The 18,922-nt window shown below is 40.1% G+C and overlaps 1 protein-coding gene across 1 annotated transcript in view; it reads left to right on the top strand.

Moving 5' to 3' along the window:
* The first annotated feature begins 2,620 nt into the window (after positions 1–2,620).
* LOC127956210 (uncharacterized) overlaps positions 2,621–18,922 on the top strand; it is a 68,667-nt gene continuing 52,365 nt past the window's right edge. The window contains exon 1 of the mRNA XM_052554002.1: positions 2,621–2,860. Coding sequence (XP_052409962.1) covers positions 2,809–2,860 — 52 coding nt within the window. The 5' untranslated portion in view covers positions 2,621–2,808. The remainder of the gene's footprint in view (positions 2,861–18,922) is intronic.

The raw sequence follows: 18,922 nt of genomic DNA, 5'->3' as shown, positions 1-18,922 counted from the left end.
CCTATTCTGCCCCTGATTGGGTAATACTCGCTGCCATCGGTGGATTGATTGATTTGTTTCAGGTTCACGACCAATCAGAGTCAGAGGAGGGCGGGTCTCTTGGCAGAGAGTCGATTTAAAAGAATGGAGGAGGCTGCTCCAGATACCCCTCCGCGTCCAGCGCTGAAACGAAAGCGGATGCAAAAGTACCGACGAGAGTGGGAAGAATCAAATACTTGGCTGGAAAGTGTCAGCGGAAATGAGTATCGAGCACAATTTGTCGGCGAGTGTTCTCTGTTGCGCACTGTGGCTTGTCACAGTGCCGGCCCGACCCTCTTGGGGGCCCTAAGCAGAATTTGATTTAGGGGCCCCCCTCCCACCATGCGGAGTCACCTGTGCTTCAAGATTATTGACACAAATGTCACACTATAATGTTACATTATAAATGAATACAGTGAGGTTATGTATTAATACAAAATAAATAAATACAAATCAATACTTAACATTTACTCTTAAACTTCTGAATAAAAACTGTCACAAAACATGAAATAAATAATTTGCAAATGTGCATTAAATGTGCAATCTTTTAAATGAAACCAAAATAGACAAATATTAATATAATAAAAATATAATGTTACAAAAAAATAGTTAAAAACTCAAATAATGAAAGCAAACATAAGAACAGCTAGGATTAAACAATGACAATTGTACAACAATGACCTCAAAATTGTTCCTTCCTAGCTTTTCAGAAGGCAAAGTCACTGATGACATCAGGACAGCGGGATTGTATTGTTGTGCCCCCTTCCTCAAATATGATGATGGAAAATAAACACCTACTATAGGGGTGAAAATAGAACTTTAATCAAATAAAAAATTAAATGAATAAAGTGTATTATTTACTAATTACAATTGTAGCTCTCGACATTTACCTGTGGCTATAACTTTATTATGAATTTATTTCATAGTCTGAAGCATTCAGAAATCATGCAAAAGGAAACTAAGCAGTTTTACTATGATAAAACCATGGTTTATTTTTGTAAAGGTTGTGATATACACGTTTTTTTTGTTGAAGAAATTATAAAGGCCATGTCATCTATAGCAAAAATGTAACAGCAGCAATTACATGGCATTTATCTCCCTGTGCAGGCATTTGTCAGCATGCCTCGAGAGAACAACATTCATACACTTTACAATAAGGTTAATTTATTAAACATTAGTTTATTAACTAACATGAACTAACAATGAGTAAGAAATACATTTGTTACAGTACTGAATATTTAATGTTTTATGTGTTTTTTTTATTATTGTGAATTTGTGTGAGATATAAATGATAATTTAATAAACGCTGTTTAATCCTCTCTCTCTCTCTCTCTCTCTCTCTCTGTGTTGTTCCTGAAATTACCTTAATCATAGAAATATAGGCACACACACTTTTTTTTTTTAATCTGTCTCGAGCGTGTATTTTCAAACAGCTGCTTGACCAGATTTGGAAAACTATAGTTTGGTGATGCTCTGTTGTAGAGACATGATTAGTTTCTCTGGGATTGATCACATATGTGTTGTCTATATTTCAGTAAGTACTAAGGGTGTACCGCTTGGAAGAGGTGGGCCAGGGCACGGTTCAGTTGGACTCGGGCGCGGTTCGCATGAAGTGTGAGCGCTAACCATGCTGGAGCATTTATAAAATTTACCCATGTAATTATTTCCTTGTTAACAGATTTAATTGTGAAATTGATACATTGTGTACATTTTGTGATCTACATGATGAAACATTTTATCATTTATTTTGGAGTTGTCCTCATTCAGTTTGTTTTTGGTCAGATTTCTGTTCCTTTATTAAGGCTCATATCATGTCCAGCTTTCAACTGTGCTTTAAAAACGTATTATTTGGTTTTTTCTCTAATGACAAATCTTACCATAAGGAATACTATTTAATTAATCTGCTTCTTCTGTTTGCTAAATTTAGTATTCATAAATGTAAATTTGGAAGAAATAAGCCTTTATTTTTGAAATTTGGCAATACCTAAATACAATAGTGGGGCTGAAAAATAAGAAAGCTGCAAAATGCGTTTCAATCTGTAAGCATTTTCACATCTTTAGCCTTTAAATTTTTTCTGAATTTGTATATGTATTTTTATGTCTGTTTATTTGCTTTACTTTTTGTACCCCCTGACTGCAGTTGTAATTCCTAAATGTCAAAAAAAAAAAAAATAATAACCATGCCGGAGCACGGAAAAGGACGCGTTGCGTCACGGTTTTGCGACGCTCCAAAACCAACATGGCAGGGAAAGGGTCGCTTTGGTCTACGGCAGAGGTGCAAAACGCATAAAAACTAAAAACTGCAAAGTCCTTGCTGCACTTCAGATGGTACCTGGCAAACATCCTCATACGAGCAGCACGATTACGTGAAAATGTTCGCGCCACTAAGGCGACACATCTGTTTGACAACAGGCTGTGGACCAAACAACACAAAATTATCCACAAAGAAAACAGAGCGATGCACTCCATTGTGTTCAGAGAGCGCCACTCTTCCGGTTTATCCCGAAACCGTCGCACCATAATGACGTAAGCGTGCTCCGGCACGAATGCTGAAACCCTACATGTGAGTGCAGGCCAGAGGGGGAGGGTGTACTCACACTGCCTAGTGTGAGTACACCCTTAGACTGACTTCCTGATCATCTGACTCGACGCACTGAAATCGAAAGTAAAATATACAAGTGAAAGTAAAGTTGATCCGCGGACATTTCACGAACACGAGCGAAACATTTATATTTGTGCTGATTTATGGCTAAAGGACATGATTGATTTGATTTAATGTGAGAGTTGAAGATGCGCGGATCGAGCTGTGTTTTGATGTCAGTGCTGCTGATGATCGCCGATGGTATGTACAATATTATTATATAGGATTATATTATCCGCCTCTCTCTCTCTCTCTCTCTCTCCTACAAAACTATTCTTAATGTTCTTAATGTTCAAGTCAAATAAATAATATTTTCATTTATTAACTGTATTTTGGCTTCAATGCCCCTGAATCCTGGCTGCTCTTCGTGTTGCTGTATCACAAGGCTTTGTGAGATGATAAAAATGGCCTCTTACAGTCGCTGACAAATTACTACAAAAATAAATGATCATATTCGGATCAGACCAATGTCTCTATAGCCTACAGATTTAGAAAAATATATCTTCATAATGCAATATATCTGAAAACAGCGACAAATGAAAAGCACATCTCTTCCCCAGTGGCGGCGCTAGGGCGGGGCTAGAAACTTGAGTGTTGTAACTGAACATGTTCTTATATTGATATTGTTTATTTCTTACTCATTAACAGTTCATCAGACTCTTAATGATTTAATCTATGCCAGGTTTATCCATCACTCATCATTAGAATATATTTACACATGACTCTCGGTTCTGATTGCTCTTATGAAAATGTACCATTGTTCTTACCAGCATTTGTTATTATAAAGCAAGCATGTATTATTCATTAACAGGCCAATAATTACTTTTTTAATTATTAATCTATATAGCATCTGTTATGAAGAAACAACAATAACAGGTACAACATGACATAGTTGTGATATAAATCTATAGAGGAAATCTATTCTCTGACCAGATTATCTATTATAAACTCTACATCAAGTTCAACAAAATGTACAACAATAAATATAATCTACAATGAAACGTGATGATTTCTTCTAGTAAAGGTGGTCATGAGTAGTTTGAAAAGATTTTAATATTTGTTAGTGTTAAAACAGGATTATGTTTTCTCATCTTTTCTTTAGTCTTTTTAGTTTATGTTTCTTTTCTTAAAAAGTGTTTAACTTTTTTCCACAGCATTTTAAAGAATCAATTTCTCAATAGAATTCAAATAAATCACACATTTTAACATCAGTTTTGCGATAGGAGCAAATCACGCAAATCTGATCAGACTTTGAGCGCGCCAGTGATTCAAAATTCAAGATTCAAGATTTTTATTCGTCACATACAAAATTATATATAACATATATAACCAGCAGTGAAATGTGAGTCAGGTCCGCTCCATGGACAGTGCAATTATTAAAGAAAACAACACAGATGAAAATATACATAAATAAAGCTATGTAAGAATGAAATAAAAGTAAACAATAAAAATATAAGAATAAAATATAAAAAATGTATATTGTAGAATTAAATATAGAACGCAAAATAATGTGCATGAGTGTAAACTGTAGTCTTAAATATTAAGATGTACAGAGATGTACAATGTGCATATATGCATTTTACTGTAGTCTTAAATATTAAGATGTACAGGGATGTACAATGTGCATATATGCATTTTACTGTAGTCTTAAATATTAAGATACCCAGGAATGTACAAGAAGCAAATGTGCAAAACAGGGCGACACTGTCAGTGTGTCTATGTGAAGTAGTGAATATAGTAAAATGATAAAGTGAACATTAAGTGAAGGCATGAGGATGTTAAGAAGCTTGTTTAGAGTTTAAGAGCCTGATGGCCTGGGGGAAGAAACTCCTCCTGAGTCTCTCAGTTTTTGCCATCAGGCTACGGAAGCGCTTACCAGATGGCAGCAAAGTGAAAATATGATTACTGGGGTGGATGGAGTCTTTGATGATTTTTGCAGCTCTACTTCTGCAGCGTTTGAGGTAGATGTCCTGCAGAGAGGGGAAAGCAGACCCGGAGATGCGCTCAGCTAAGCGCACAACTCTCTGCAGGGCTTTGCAGTCTTGACTGGAGCTGTTCCCATACCACACTGAGATACACTGAGTCAATACGCTTTCTATAGCCCCAGAATAGAAAGTTTTCAGGATTGCTGGTGAGACCCTGAATTTCCTCAGCTGTCGCAGATGGTACAGTCTTTGCCTGGATTTATTAACCTGTGTTTGAATGTGAGTAGTCCAACGTGTGTAGTCCAAGTCAGGTCTTCTGAGATGTTTACACCAAGATACTTGAAGCTGCTTACCCTCTCCACAGGGGTCCCGCTGATCATAAGAGGAGTGTAGGGCTGCAGCTGTCTCTTCCTGAAGTCCACAATCAGTTCTTTAGTTTTGCTCACATTCAGAGAGAGACAGTTGTCCTGGCACCATGATGTTAATTTCTCTATCTCATCCAAGTATGCGGTCTCATTATTGTTGTGAATGAGGCCCAGAACCACAGTATCATCAGCAAATTTGATAATGGATGTGGAGCTGTGCGAAGACACACAGCCTTGTGTGTAGAGAGAGAAGAGCAGGGGACTCAGGACACAGCCCTGTGGGGCTCCTACGTTCAGGGTGATGGAGCTGGAGGTGTACTGGCATAGTTTCACCACTTGAGGTCTGCCGGTGAGGAAATCAAGGATCCAGTCGCAGAGTGAAGAATTCAGTCCGAGGTCTATGAGTTTGGAAGCTAGCTTTATGGGGACTATAGTATTAAAAGCTGAGCTATAGTCAATAAATAGCAGCCTTACATAGTTCCTGTTATTGCTGTCGATGTGTGTGAGAGAAGAGTGCAGGATGTGAGAGATGGCATCATCTGTGGATCTGTTTGGGCGATCTGTTTGGGCAAACTGAAGAGGGTCCAAAGTATACGGTATGGGGGAGCAGATGACGTTTTTAACCAGTCCCTCAAAGACCTTCATGACTATTGATGTGAGGGCAACTGGACGATAGTCATTCAGACAAGAGGGTTTATTGTTTTTAGGCACAGGGATGATGACTGATTTTTTGAATGAGGTGGGAACCACCGATGTAGCAAGAGACTCATTAAAAATGGATGTAAACAAACCAGCGAGCTGATCAGTGCAGGACTGCAGAACACGGCCAGAAATCCCATCAGGTCCGGCTGCTTTCCTTACATTCACTCTCTTTAGTGCCCTCCGAACCTCGTCCTCTGACACGGTGATCGCATGATGATCGCTGCTCTGACTGCTGCTTCCTGACGCGCTGATCGGCAGACTCGCACTGCTTCGATTGCTTTCAAAGCGGCCGTAGAAAGTGTTTAGCTCGTCAGCCAGCGACGGATCTGCTCTCACCTCTGCAGAGGATTTATTTCCAAAGTCACAGATGGTCCTTAGTCCTTGCCACATGCGTCGGGAGATATTTAGCTGGAAATGTGACTCTATGCGTTCCCTGTGTCTGTGTTTGGCGGCTCTTACTGCGCGCCGGAGAGCATAGCACGGTGCTTTGTACTCGCTCATGTTTCCTGTAAGAAGACCGGCGTTGTAAGCAGCAGTGCGTTTGTTTACTGCTGCACGGATTGATCTGTCCACCCATGGTTTCTGATTTGAGAATGTCCTTATAGTTATTGTATCTGTAGCTTGTTCGGCTAGCGTGTTTACAAAGCTTAACGCTACATCCGTGAACTCGCTGACGTCAGATGAACTTGCGCGAAACATGTCCCAGTCTACGTCATCAAGAGCCGCCTGTAACGTTGCTTCTGATTGGTCGGACCATCGCGTCACCACCCTCTTCACCGGGGGATCTTGAACGAGCCGTTGTTTATATTCCGGTGTGAGGAAAATGGCGGCATGGTCCGATTTGCCGAAAGCCGGTAGTGAGCGTGCTTTGTAGGCATTCTTAAACTGAGTGTAGCAATGATCCAGTGTATTCGGTCCTCTGGTTGGACAGGATACATGTTGATAAAAATTAGGCATGACTTGCCTGAGTTTGGCTTTGTTAAAGTCCCCAGCAATGATAATAGCAGCGTCAGGATGTTTGTTGATGTTGCCGCTGAGCGCATCGTGAAGCTCAGACAAAGCCAAGCCAGTGTCTGCTTGTGGAGGAATGTAAACAACAGTTATGATGATCGATGAAAACTCCCGAGGCAGATAGAATGGGCGGCAAATAATGGATAAATGTTCCAGATGAAGCAAGCAGGAGCGCGACAGAGTGGAGATATTCCTGGGGTCACACCATTTCTTGTTAATCATGAAACAAACTCCTCCGCCTTTGGATTTGCCGGCCTCGGCTGTCCTGTCCATCCGTAAAACAGAGAAGTTTTCAGACGGCGTTACAGCAGCGTCCGGGACCAAGGGCGTGAGCCACGTTTCAGACAAACAAAGGATGTTACAGTCCCTAATGTCCCGTTGGAAACTTATCCTGGCTCTAAGATCGTCCATCTTATTCTCCAGAGACTGGACATTGGCGAGCAAAATGCTCGGTAAAGGAGGGCTGTGTGCTCTTTTCCTCAGTCTGTTGCGAATCCCAGCACGTTTCCCGCGGTGTTTCTTGTTCCGTCGCCTCGGGTGGTTATTCAGGTGGCCATTGTTCATCTCGGCGTTCCGGAGAATCTCAGGGTGTATTCACACTGCCAGTTTGAACCGTGCCCGGGTGCGTTTGACCACCAAAGTGCGGTTCGTTTGACTAGTGTGAGTGCTCCGAATCGTGCCCGGGCGCGGCTCGATTGGCCGGCCCTGGCCCGCTTGGAAGAGGTGGGCCAGGGCACGGTTCAGTTGGACTCGGGCGCGGTTCGCATGCAGTGTGAGCACTAACCGTGCCGGAGCACGGAAAAGGACGCGTTGCGTCACGGTTTTGCGACGCTCCAAAACCAACATGGCAGGGAAAGGGTCGCTTTGGTCTACGGCAGAGGTGCAAAACGCATAAAAACTAAAAACTGCAAAGTCCTTGCTGCACTTCAGCTGGTACCTTGCAAACATCCTCATACGAGCAGCGCGATTACGTGAAAATTTTCGCGCCACTAAGGCAACACATCTGTTTAACAACAGGCTGTGGACCAAACAACACAAAATTATCCACAAAGAAAACAGAGCGATGTACTCCATTGTGTTCAGAGAGCGCCACTCTTCCTGTTTATCCCGAAACCGTCGCACCATAATGACGTAAGCGTGCTTCGGCACGAATGCTGAAACCCTACATGTGAGTGCAGGCCAGAGGGGGAGTGGGGAGGGGGGACAATCGTACTCGGGCCCGGTTCATGGCAACCGTGCCTAGTGTGAGTACACCCTCAGATGGCCACGATGGGTTGGAGGATAAAGTGTCCTGAAACAGGTCAGTGAAGCGGTGTCCAATGTCCAAAAGTGTTTCCTTTTCGTATATGATCAGTGCAGAGGTAATGTGTGTAAAAAGAGAAAGCAAAAGTAGGTAAAAAAGTAAATAAAAACATAATCTAAGCGGAGCGACCTGGACGGCGACCGGACACGGCGGCGCCATCTTATCAGTGAACAAACAATAGTGATTATAAAGGATTTATACAACTTTGAACAAGAGCCAAAACAGATCACACATTACCGAGAATATAGGCCCTGTAGAAACTTGTTCATGCCTTTACCACCAGCAGGGTGAACTATTGTAATGGGCTCCTCACCGGCCTTCCCAAAAAGACCATTAGACAGCTGCAGCTCATCCAGAACGCTGCTGACAGGATTTTATGTAAAAATCATTTCTCTTTAACTGTCTCAAATTCTTTTAAAATCATTTTTTTTTTTTAAAGTTTTTAAATTCCTTGTTTTGTTTTTCTGAATAAATTTTTCATGATTACTTTCTTTTATGTAAAGCACTTTGAATTACCATCTGTATGAAATGTGCTATATAAATAAACTTGCCTTGCCTAAATCCTCTTAATATTGCAGATTTGTACGTTTTTGACAATATCTCTGGCTATCGTCGACACGATATGACGCAGTTCATCATGCGGAGATTATAAATATATATATTTATATATATATAAACCCTGTGGCTATTTAGATAGCTGAAGCTAATAGGTGTTCATTACTTTCAACTGAATTAGTTTTTTAGCTCCCCCTCTGAACTGTGAAGCCCCTCATTAGCACCCACTGCAGAAAAATCCTGGAGCCTCCACATCTCTTCCCTACAACTGTATTAATTTAGAGAGAAACCCATCCTCAGTTCTTCATCTTCTCAGAATGATGTGCAGTCTCAGATTACATTTCTTCATAGTGATGTTTTTCCATCTTAATCAGAACTGGTTTTTCTGGATTAACTTAAGTTCGACAGAACTCCACCATAAACTAGAACTGGTTTATAAGAATACAGTTTTAATCAAGTATTTTTATGATTTTTTTTCTTTAATGTATGAGCTGAAGCACATGAAGTTGAATGTCCAGAGAGATCAGATCTGAAAGACCAAGCAGCAGCTCAAATACTGTTCTACTTGTGATTATCACTGGTTTGGTAACATTCATGTCAGCTGTTGTCAATCAATCAATCAATCACCTTTATTTATATAGTGCTTTAAACAAAATACATTGCGTCAAAGCACTGAACAACATTCATTAGGAAAACAGTGTGTCAATAATGCAAAATGACAGTTAAAGGCAGTTCATCATAGAAGTCAGTGATGTCATCTCTGTTCAGTTTAAATAGTGTCTGTTTTTATTTGCAATCAAGTCAACGATATCGCTGTAGATGAAGTGATTGTCATGTTTGATTGTCATGTTGAGTTGTGACAGTCTGTGTCCTACATTGACACATATTCATTTCAATCAGGTCATATTTCTGGTTACCTGATTTGACCCAGTGTTTACAACCTGTTTTTCTGTCAATGTTTCATAAACACTGTTTGCGAAAGCAAAAAAGCAGAACTTAATTTGACAAAGATAGGGATTTGTAAATTTGAAGACACATGGAGCATTTGATTTAAAACCGTTCAGCACTGAATCCCTTTTTAGAAACATTTTACATCTAAAAGAACAATGTTTGAGGGAGGAAAGAACAAAGAAACACCATTCTCTCGCTCTCTGTCTCTATCTCTCTCTCCCACACTCCCCCCCCCCCCCCCCCCCCCACACACACACACACACATTTGATTATTTTATTTGGAATGACAAATACTGATTAAAACAACAGCATCCAAATATTCACAAAGAGCCTATTATGCTTCACCTGACAATAAAGACAATGCAAGTTGCAACCACATTCAAAAAGTAGGCTATGGATAAAGATGACATCGTCTTCTCCAAACATGCAGACTGCCTATGATTGCTGACACAGAACAATATCTGGCTGTTTGCTTAGAGGTCTTTTTACTCAGTCCAGCAATCTGCAAGCCTCTGACACATAATCTGTGCACATGTCCCAAGCTACCAAAAATAAGAATAATCAGTTTGATGCTGTAACCACACACTGCCAAAGCATTTGTTAATGACTGATACTTTAACATCTTCTCAGAAAAGCACAAATCCATGTAAAGATCAAAACAACAGCCCACTTCCAGAATCAGAATGTTCTTAGAAAGTTCATTGATGACTACAATGTCTGGAGTGTTTGGGTTTTCCCTGAGAAGACTTCTAAGAGAGCTTATATTATTATCATTCAAGTTTACAAACCAGCTAGTTTTAACAGTTTTGTTTGTATGTATTGCACTTTGTCCAGATATTTTGCACAGTTCTTGAGCTGTTATGTTTACGATGCGATCGTGACGCGTGATGTAAAGTCCTGTAAACGCGGGGCATCTGTTCAGTATGTGCGCTGTGGATTCCTTTATCTTATCGCTGTGTAGTAAACAGAATGGTTCGTGGTGTTTTGGGAACCACAAAGAGAGGTTGTATTTGGTCGGGAGAGTTTGCAGCCGAGCTTTAATAACAAATTAAAGCATATCTTCGTTGATGGCTGAATTTAGTAACGCAGAGTGTGAGACTGTATGATCATGCAAGTTTCCCTTGAAGACGCAGGTTAACCCAGTAATCACGCTGTTGTGCTTGAAAGTATTGGAGGATTTCATACCTGCACGTCCGGCTGTTCAACCTCTCACTGGTTCCAGTGTGATGGATAGAAACCTCAACATACACATTTGGGTCCATAATCTGCCCCTGACTGATATTCACCTGCTCCCCGCCAGTATGTGCCCAGTTCAGCTGTATGTTGTTATTGCTGCACGAATCATTCAGATCGGGCCAATCCGAACGTACTCCGAATCCAGTAGCTCTGGTATCCAGCTTTCCACTAGGTTTCTTCCGGAAACCGAGGAAACCTGGTTCTCCATCTGCAGCATAGGGGACCTTGCGTTTGCTCAGATCCAGCAACAGTGAGCGCCGGGCAACTTCACGAACTGTAGGATCAACATTATTCAACATATGCAGTAGATGCTTTACTCTAGTCGCTGTATAAATCCACTCAAAGTTAGGGATCCCCAGTCCCCCTTCAGATTTATTCATAAAGAGAATACTTCTTGTTGTGTGTGTGTTAAGACTTAACCATTTTCTTACCAGCTGCACGGTCTTATTGTTCAGCTCCGTAAGATATTTTTTATCAATGTGGACATTAGCAAACAGATGATGAATCTTGGAAAGAGCTATATCTCGGACGGCCTGGAGTTTCATACAGGTTGGTAGAGGACACTGATCTATCAAGTCTAGTCTGCTGGAGTATTCTTTGCAGATATAACTGACTTGCTTGTGCCATTCTCCTGCAACATTAAACATATGTCCTAAATAATTATATGATTCATGTCTTGAATAAACTCTGATTGTGCTTCCAGCGATTGTGAATGATGGAGGCTGATCACACTTGGCCGTATACCATCTATTCCCCCCGCTGCGTCGTTCGTAGAACACCGCACATTTTAGGCTAGTCACAATGCCCCTGAATTTTTGAGATACCCCTACTGGAGGTAGAACTAAACCCAACAATGTTTTTCCTCATCTCTAAGGTCTCCAATATATTCTTGGCTAAAAATATTTTACTGCTAAGATTGTTAAATTAACTGATATCGTTATACACCCCAAAACCAATAAAGGACTAAAATATAGTCTGTCCGTATGGGAGTTAAGGCATATAAACTAATGCAGATCAATTACACAAGCTCTGAGAGCTTTGACACTTGACATGTTTGTAGTCAGGAAGTTGATTCAACTACTAGAAAAGACTGGATGTGAATATCTTTATGTATGGAATAAATAGAGACATGTAAACACATACCTAAAATAAGCGGACATGCACACATTTAATATCTATGCAGAATGTTTTCATTTACTTTGTGCTTGCTTTGCCTGGCATTATTATAGAAACACATATGATGGCTTGTTGGAAAGGTGGGGTTGTGCTGAATCCAGCAATACCAAATATGTAAATATAGCATGACAAATAGGAGTGTTCTGTCACTCAATGTATGAGGTGTCCAAAATGAATGAAAATGGAACACTGACATAATTTAGTCCAAATCACATTATCAGTGGTGAGAAGAATGTTGACAAATTCAAATATAGGATACATCTAATAATGAAATATTTCATATGGCACCTTTTTAATAAAACTATAACTTAACTTCACACAATACAAATGTATATATGTATATAATGTACAGGGTCCTGCAAGAAAAAGACAAGCCCGGACCGTGGCCACAGAACAGCAAAATATGAACGCAATGCACAAAGTCTTTTGTTAAGCGTTTTCCTCCTGTAGAAAAAACAAACACTTAATATGGCATAATGTATTACGGTACATTAAGTTCAATTAAAAGACCAAATATGACATATAGTTATTATTTAAAGTACTACAAGGTAAGCAGATGGCTATGAACACAATGCACAAACTTTGTCCTCCCATACAACAAAACGCTTAAAGGGATAGTTCACCCAAAAATCATAATTATGTCATTAATAACTCACCCTCATGTCGTTCCAAACCCATAAAACCTCCGTTTATCTTCTGAACACAGTTTAAGATATTTTAGATTTAGTCCGAGAGCTCTCAGTCCCTCCATTGAAGCTGTGTGTACGGTCTACTGTCCATGTCCAGAAAGGTAAGAAAAACATCATCAAAGTAGTCCATGTGACATCAGAAGGTCCGTTAGAATATTTTGAAGCATCGAAAATACATTTTGGTCCAAAAATAGCAAAAACTACGACTTTATTCAGCATTGTCTTCTCTTCCGTGTCTGTTGTAAGACAGTTAAAAACAAAGCAGTTTGTAATATCCAGTTCGCGAACGAATCATTCGATGTAACCGGATCTTCTTGAACCAGTTCATCAAATCGAACTGAATCGTTTTAAACGGTTTGCGTCTCCAATACGGATTAATCCACAAATGACTTAAGCTGTTAACTTTTTTAATGTGGCTGACACTCCCTCTGAGCTCAAACAAACCAATATCCCGCAGTAATTCATGTACTCAAACAGTACACTGTCTAAACTGCTGTGAAGAGAGAACTGAAGCTGAACACCGAGCCCAGCCAGATAACGAACAAAACATTGACTCATTCACGAGTCAAGAACCGTTTCTGTCAGACGCGTCCGATTCGTGAACCGAGTTGCTGATGATACTGCGCATGTGTGATTCAGCGTGAAGCAGACCGACACACAAGAGCGTCTGAACTGAACTGATTCTTTTGGTGATTGATTCTGAACTGATTCTGTGCTAGTGTTATGAGCGCAGGTAAACCGAAGGCTTGCAGTCATCGCCAATGACGTCATTACGTCGAGCGCAAAAGAACCGGTGAACCGTTTTTTTCAACCGGTTTATTGACTCGAACTGTCAGAAAGAACTACTGGTGATCTGAAAACCGAAGCAACCGGTTCTTGACTCGTGAACGAGTCATTATCTGGCTCGCCTCGTTGTTCATCTCTCTCTTCACAGCAGTTCAGTCAGTGTACTGTTTGAGTCAATGAATTACTCCGGGATATTGGTTTGTTTGAGCTCAGAGGGAGTGTCAGCCACATTAAAAAAAGTTAACAGCTTAAGTCATTTGTGGATTCATGCGTATTGCAGGCGCGAACCGTTTAAAACGATTCAGTTCGATTTGGTGAACTGGTTCAAAAAGATCCGGTTACATCGAATGATTAGTTCATGAACCAAACATCACAAACTGCTTTGATTTGAACTCTCTCTCACAACAGACACGGAAGAGAAGACGATGCTGAATAAAGTTGTAGTTTTTGCTATTTCTGGACCAAAATGTATTTTCGATGCTTCAAAATATTCTAACTGACCCTCTGATGTCACATGGACTACTTTGATTATGTTTTTCTTACCTTTCTGGACATGGACAGTAGACCGTACACACAGCTTCAATGGAGGGACTGAGAGCTCTCGGACTAAATCTAAAATATCTTAAACTGTGTTCAGAAGATAAACTGCGGTCTCACAGGTTTGGAACGACATGAGGGTGAGTTATTAATAACATAATTATGATTTTTGGGTGAACTATCCCTTTAATGTGGCGTAATAACAGACTAAGATGATACAGACAATTCAGTAGGCCTAGCCTATATGTCTTTTGTTGTTGACTCAATGTATACAGATCAGAAAGTATGTACGTGCATTAAGAAATGCATTAAGTGATTTTAAAAAGATCAACTCCGTACAGGCAAGCAGACGAGTACAGTGATATAAACGAGTTGTAGACCGTTTATTCTATATGGAAAAATGCTTAACATGTAACTTTGCGTGTTGCGTTTATTCTGGGCTCACGTGCTTGCCTGTACCTATTAGTTATGTATTTTAATAATGTAGAGAAGCATATTGAGTTTGGCCTTTATCATCTTAGTCCGTTATGCCACATTTAGCGGTATGTGAGGAAAATACTATATACATATTCATTATATTAATGAACTGTATATTTAATTTGATAATTTAATAGCATCTTAATATATTAAGCCATGTTAAGTGTTTTTTTCTACACTTTGTGAGAGACTTTGCGCAAACGTTGATATTCTGCTGTTCTGGCCACGGACTTGCCGGTCTTGTCTTTTTCTTGCAGGACCCTGTACGTTATAGTACTAAATTAGTTTTAATCATTTAATCACCACCACACAGTCTTGTCTCCATAGGCAACATGCACAATTTGTGTCGATTGCAAGTGAAGTCACAGGTAGCGGAGAGTTCAAGTAGCGATTGCAAGTGACATTGTAATTTAGTTTCTTTTTTCTTGTCTTCGCCACCTGGCTTCTGTTATAAAATGTTGGGAAATTCAAACAAAAAGTAATAAAAAAAATTCAACAAAATAAAAAATAAAGACTGCAAGTGATGTCACTAGCGGAAGTGCAAGTGTCTGAGAGTGCAAGTCTGCAGCCAGACCCTCTTGGACCATTCTGGGGTCAATCCCCCCATGATGTTACAACTGCAACACACCACTGTCACTCATCCACATTGTCATTATTGACAAAGTGGGTTATATTTGGACAGTCTGTGAAAGGGCAAGAGCAAAACTCTGTGCAGGTCAAGCCCACTGAAAGACACTGACATTTGGTGGCATAGGTGTAGTTTCCCTCTTTACAGTAGAGGTGGGTGAGGTCTCTAGCTCCTTTAGGTGCTGGTGCCTTTTGGAACATCACAGATTTAATGCACCCATCTTCTCTGAGCAGCCATCCTCTACCAACTGGGATCCAGAGAAGAGGTTTGGCCAGGTGGCTGTGATGCCACACTGCGGTTTGGTACATGGCTCTTAGCACATGTTGCTGGAAAGCCATCTTCTGTTGGGGGTAGATTTGCTGCTGACAAATGTGTGGTAGATGCTAGTGTGTACCTCAGCTCATCCAGGTTGGTGCAAGGATGCCCATCTTGGTGCCTCTTTCAAGATCTTTGATTGAGTGTTGGTGGTCATATCTATCAAACACTATAACGACACAGCTGTTACCTTCCTTTCCCATTAAAGTTGCGATCTTTTTCAAGACACACTCACCCAGGTCATTGAACGTTTGAAAGGCTGGATCATTGAGACTTTGAAGAAGATCCATGGCATCAATGATATATGCTGATGGTTATTTAACATTTGGCAGCTGCTGTGTCTCTTCAACAACAGCATCGAGTTTCTTGGCCAGGTCAGCTTTTGTTGTCTTCTTCATGCTTCCATCATCAAAAAACAAAGAGGGTGGGACAGCTGCGAGTTCGTGAGACATCACAGTCTCCATGGACACCTCTCTTTGTTTGGAGACAGCCAGTAATCTTCGAAAGAGCACGTCTGAGTCCATGTGGACCTTTCTAGATATGCTGACTCCAACTGATGTTTTCATGTCCTTGAAGGTTGCACACTGGTTTCTTTTCTCTGGCTCCCAGAAGCTCTTTGTTCTTTTTGATTTTGCCAGACGTTGTTCAATAAAAATGGCATTCTGCTTCGCACCATCTTGGAGGAAGCTTGAGAGCTCTTTTGCAACTTTCTCAGATGCAACCTGACCACTTGCAACTTGATATCTAGATCAAAGGGATTCTGCCTCTGCTCCACAGTTTCCATTATCTTCTGTATTAAACATTGTATCGTAAAAGTTGGTATTATACCTTATATTGCTATCATATACTGTTGTATACCAACATTTACACAACATTTCCCCAAAATCATGGTTAATCGGACATACAAGATTTATGACTTGGGAGTGGGGAGATACGAGGTTACGCTCTCATTGATAAGAATGATACGGACACAGACGTCGCTGCTGCCAGCAGTGTTCATCAAGTCTGCGGTCGCGTCGAGCCTTTTGACAAGAGATAAGGCTTTAAAGGATAAGGCTCAAACTTCGGTCTTTACTCCTGCATTGCGATCGGCATCCGTCGATGCTAGTGAAGCAGCCGCGCAAAAGAGAATGGGGCCAGTTTCCGAGTAAGGCACAGCATCGCTTTTCAGCGTGAGCTGTGTGGAGAAGCCCATTTCCACCCCCATTGCGTTGGAGAAGCAATCCCGCGTAAAATGCAGTTGGCACACTCCAGCTCTAGGTGGGGACTCGCAGTCTTTCAGGCCAAGTGCATGCAACCACTGGTGCCTAATTTTCAAGTGTGCTGGAAAACTATACAATCCGTGCTGTTGCAACCAGCAACCAGCACGTACCATCCTGACCACTGTAAATAAATCTATACTAGCTTGAATCTATCCTAACTGATGCAATACTATGCTACTAACTAACTATGCTTCTAACAATACTAATGTTACAGTAACAACTATGCTAATTAACGACATAGGCTACACGAAATCATCTAAATTACTATATAAATGCTATGCTAAATAGATGCTAAAATACTCTATCCTGATCGTTTTCAATACTCACAATTCCAACTCCTGACTCACTACAGTGAGTTTGATACTGCCAAGGGCGTGGTAGCTCGTACCAAGGGTGTGGTGAGCTGGTAACTGCTTACGTCACGTATCACCGTAAACATTCAATAGGAAAAAAAAAAAAATTAAGGCGGAAATTAATCTGACGCAAACAAAGTCGGCGGTCGCGTTTAGCCTTTTGACAAGAGAAAAGGCTTCAATAGTTAACCAAAGCTAACTGTGGTTACATACATCTTCCTTAACTCAATTTTAAACGTTTAAGAGCTATAAAAGTGAAGCAGAACAAAAAACGATGAGGTGACTAGGCTGTAATAGGCGGGAATTAGCCTAATCTGCACACAAACTTACCTTCGTGGTTCACAGGCTTCCTTCTGCACCGAAGCATTACAGCTATCGATTTTTGACAAAACAAGCCTACTCAAATGTATCTAACCTAACTATTTTCATTCGTTATTGTGAGAAAAAAAAAAAAAAACAGAGTTATGCAACGATAGGCTTACATGGCACCAGTAGACAGACCTTTTTTCTCCCATAAATAAAACCTGTAAGCCTACTTGGGGTATTTTACATGCACAGTGCCAACTTTGAGTCAGTATAATAATAATAAAAACAATAATTTAATGCTGGTATCCAAAACATTTAATTCAATACAAGTAGAATTAGAAATTAGATACATTTTAAAACTTCAATGAACACATATAATAAGCCTAGTAATAATAAGCCTAGTAATAAGTAGACATTTTAAAATACATCAATAACTGATATCATAGTTTAACACAGATAAAATCAGAGTTAAAGCTTGCTTTACGTGTTGCTCGACGAGGATTTCTCAATCGTTGCAACTTTAAATCCTGAGGACACAAAATGCCGCGGAAGTTCCTGCCGTGGAGTGAAGAAGAGGTGGAGTTACGAGGATTCTCAGACAGTTGAAGTGCCCAATGGAGTTAAGAGATTTGCTCTCAATCTATTTTCAACACTTTAGATTGTTTAATAATTTGTAAAAATAATAGAACTGACCAATAGCATCGATTTGTGAAAAAAAATGAAATTGACAAAATTTGGACATGCGAGGTTTCCGCCCAACAGCGACGATATTTTAATAAAGGTGTTCCATTCCAATGTTAACCTTCAATTGGATTTGTGTTTCATATGAATTGTATAGTATACTGTGCCTTATGAAATGTATCATTATTAAATGTTTCATAAATATAGATCAGCACTTACCTAATGTAAGTTACTTTGCAGAAACAATGAATTTGTCAACATTCTTCTCACCACTGATAATGTGATTTGGACTTAAGACTATTTTGTCCAGTGTTCTATCATTTTGGACACCTCATACATTGAGTGACAGAACACTCCTATTTGTCATGCTATATTTAAATATTTGGTATTGCTGGATTCAGCACAACCCCACCTTTCCAACAAGCCATCATATGTGTTTCTATAATAATGCCAGGCAAAGCAAGCACAAAGTAAATGAAAACATTCTGCATAGATATTAAATGTGTGCATGTCCGCTTATTTTAGGTATGTGTTTACATGTCTCTATTTATTCCATACATAAAGATATTCACATCCAGTCTTTTCTAGTAGTTGAATCAACTTCCTGACTACAAACATGTCAAGTGTCAAAGCTCTCAGAGCTTGTGTAATTGATCTGCATTAGTTTATATGCCTTAACTCCCATACGGACAGACTATATTTTAGTCCTTTATTGGTTTTGGGGTGTATAACAATATCTGTTAATTTAACAATCTTAGCAGTAAAATATTTTTAGCCAAGAATATATTGGAGACCTTAGAGATGAGGAAAAACATGGTTGGGTTTAGTTCTACCTCCGTTAGGGGTATCTCAAAAACTAAAGCACTTTTTGACCATTTGTCACTAGCCTATTTACTATTCTTAACCTCGAGTCCAGACCATTGCAGAAAGCGGTCGGTGTATGACAGCATGTTGGTAATGACGTTCTCCTCTCTTGATACTATGAGGACGTCGTCGGCAAAAGCC

Source organism: Carassius gibelio, chromosome A3 (assembly GCF_023724105.1).
Source record: "Carassius gibelio isolate Cgi1373 ecotype wild population from Czech Republic chromosome A3, carGib1.2-hapl.c, whole genome shotgun sequence".
NCBI lineage: Eukaryota > Metazoa > Chordata > Actinopteri > Cypriniformes > Cyprinidae > Carassius > Carassius gibelio.
The sequence above is the reverse complement of the archived record's forward strand: the minus strand, read 5'-3'. Positions and strand labels throughout refer to the sequence as shown.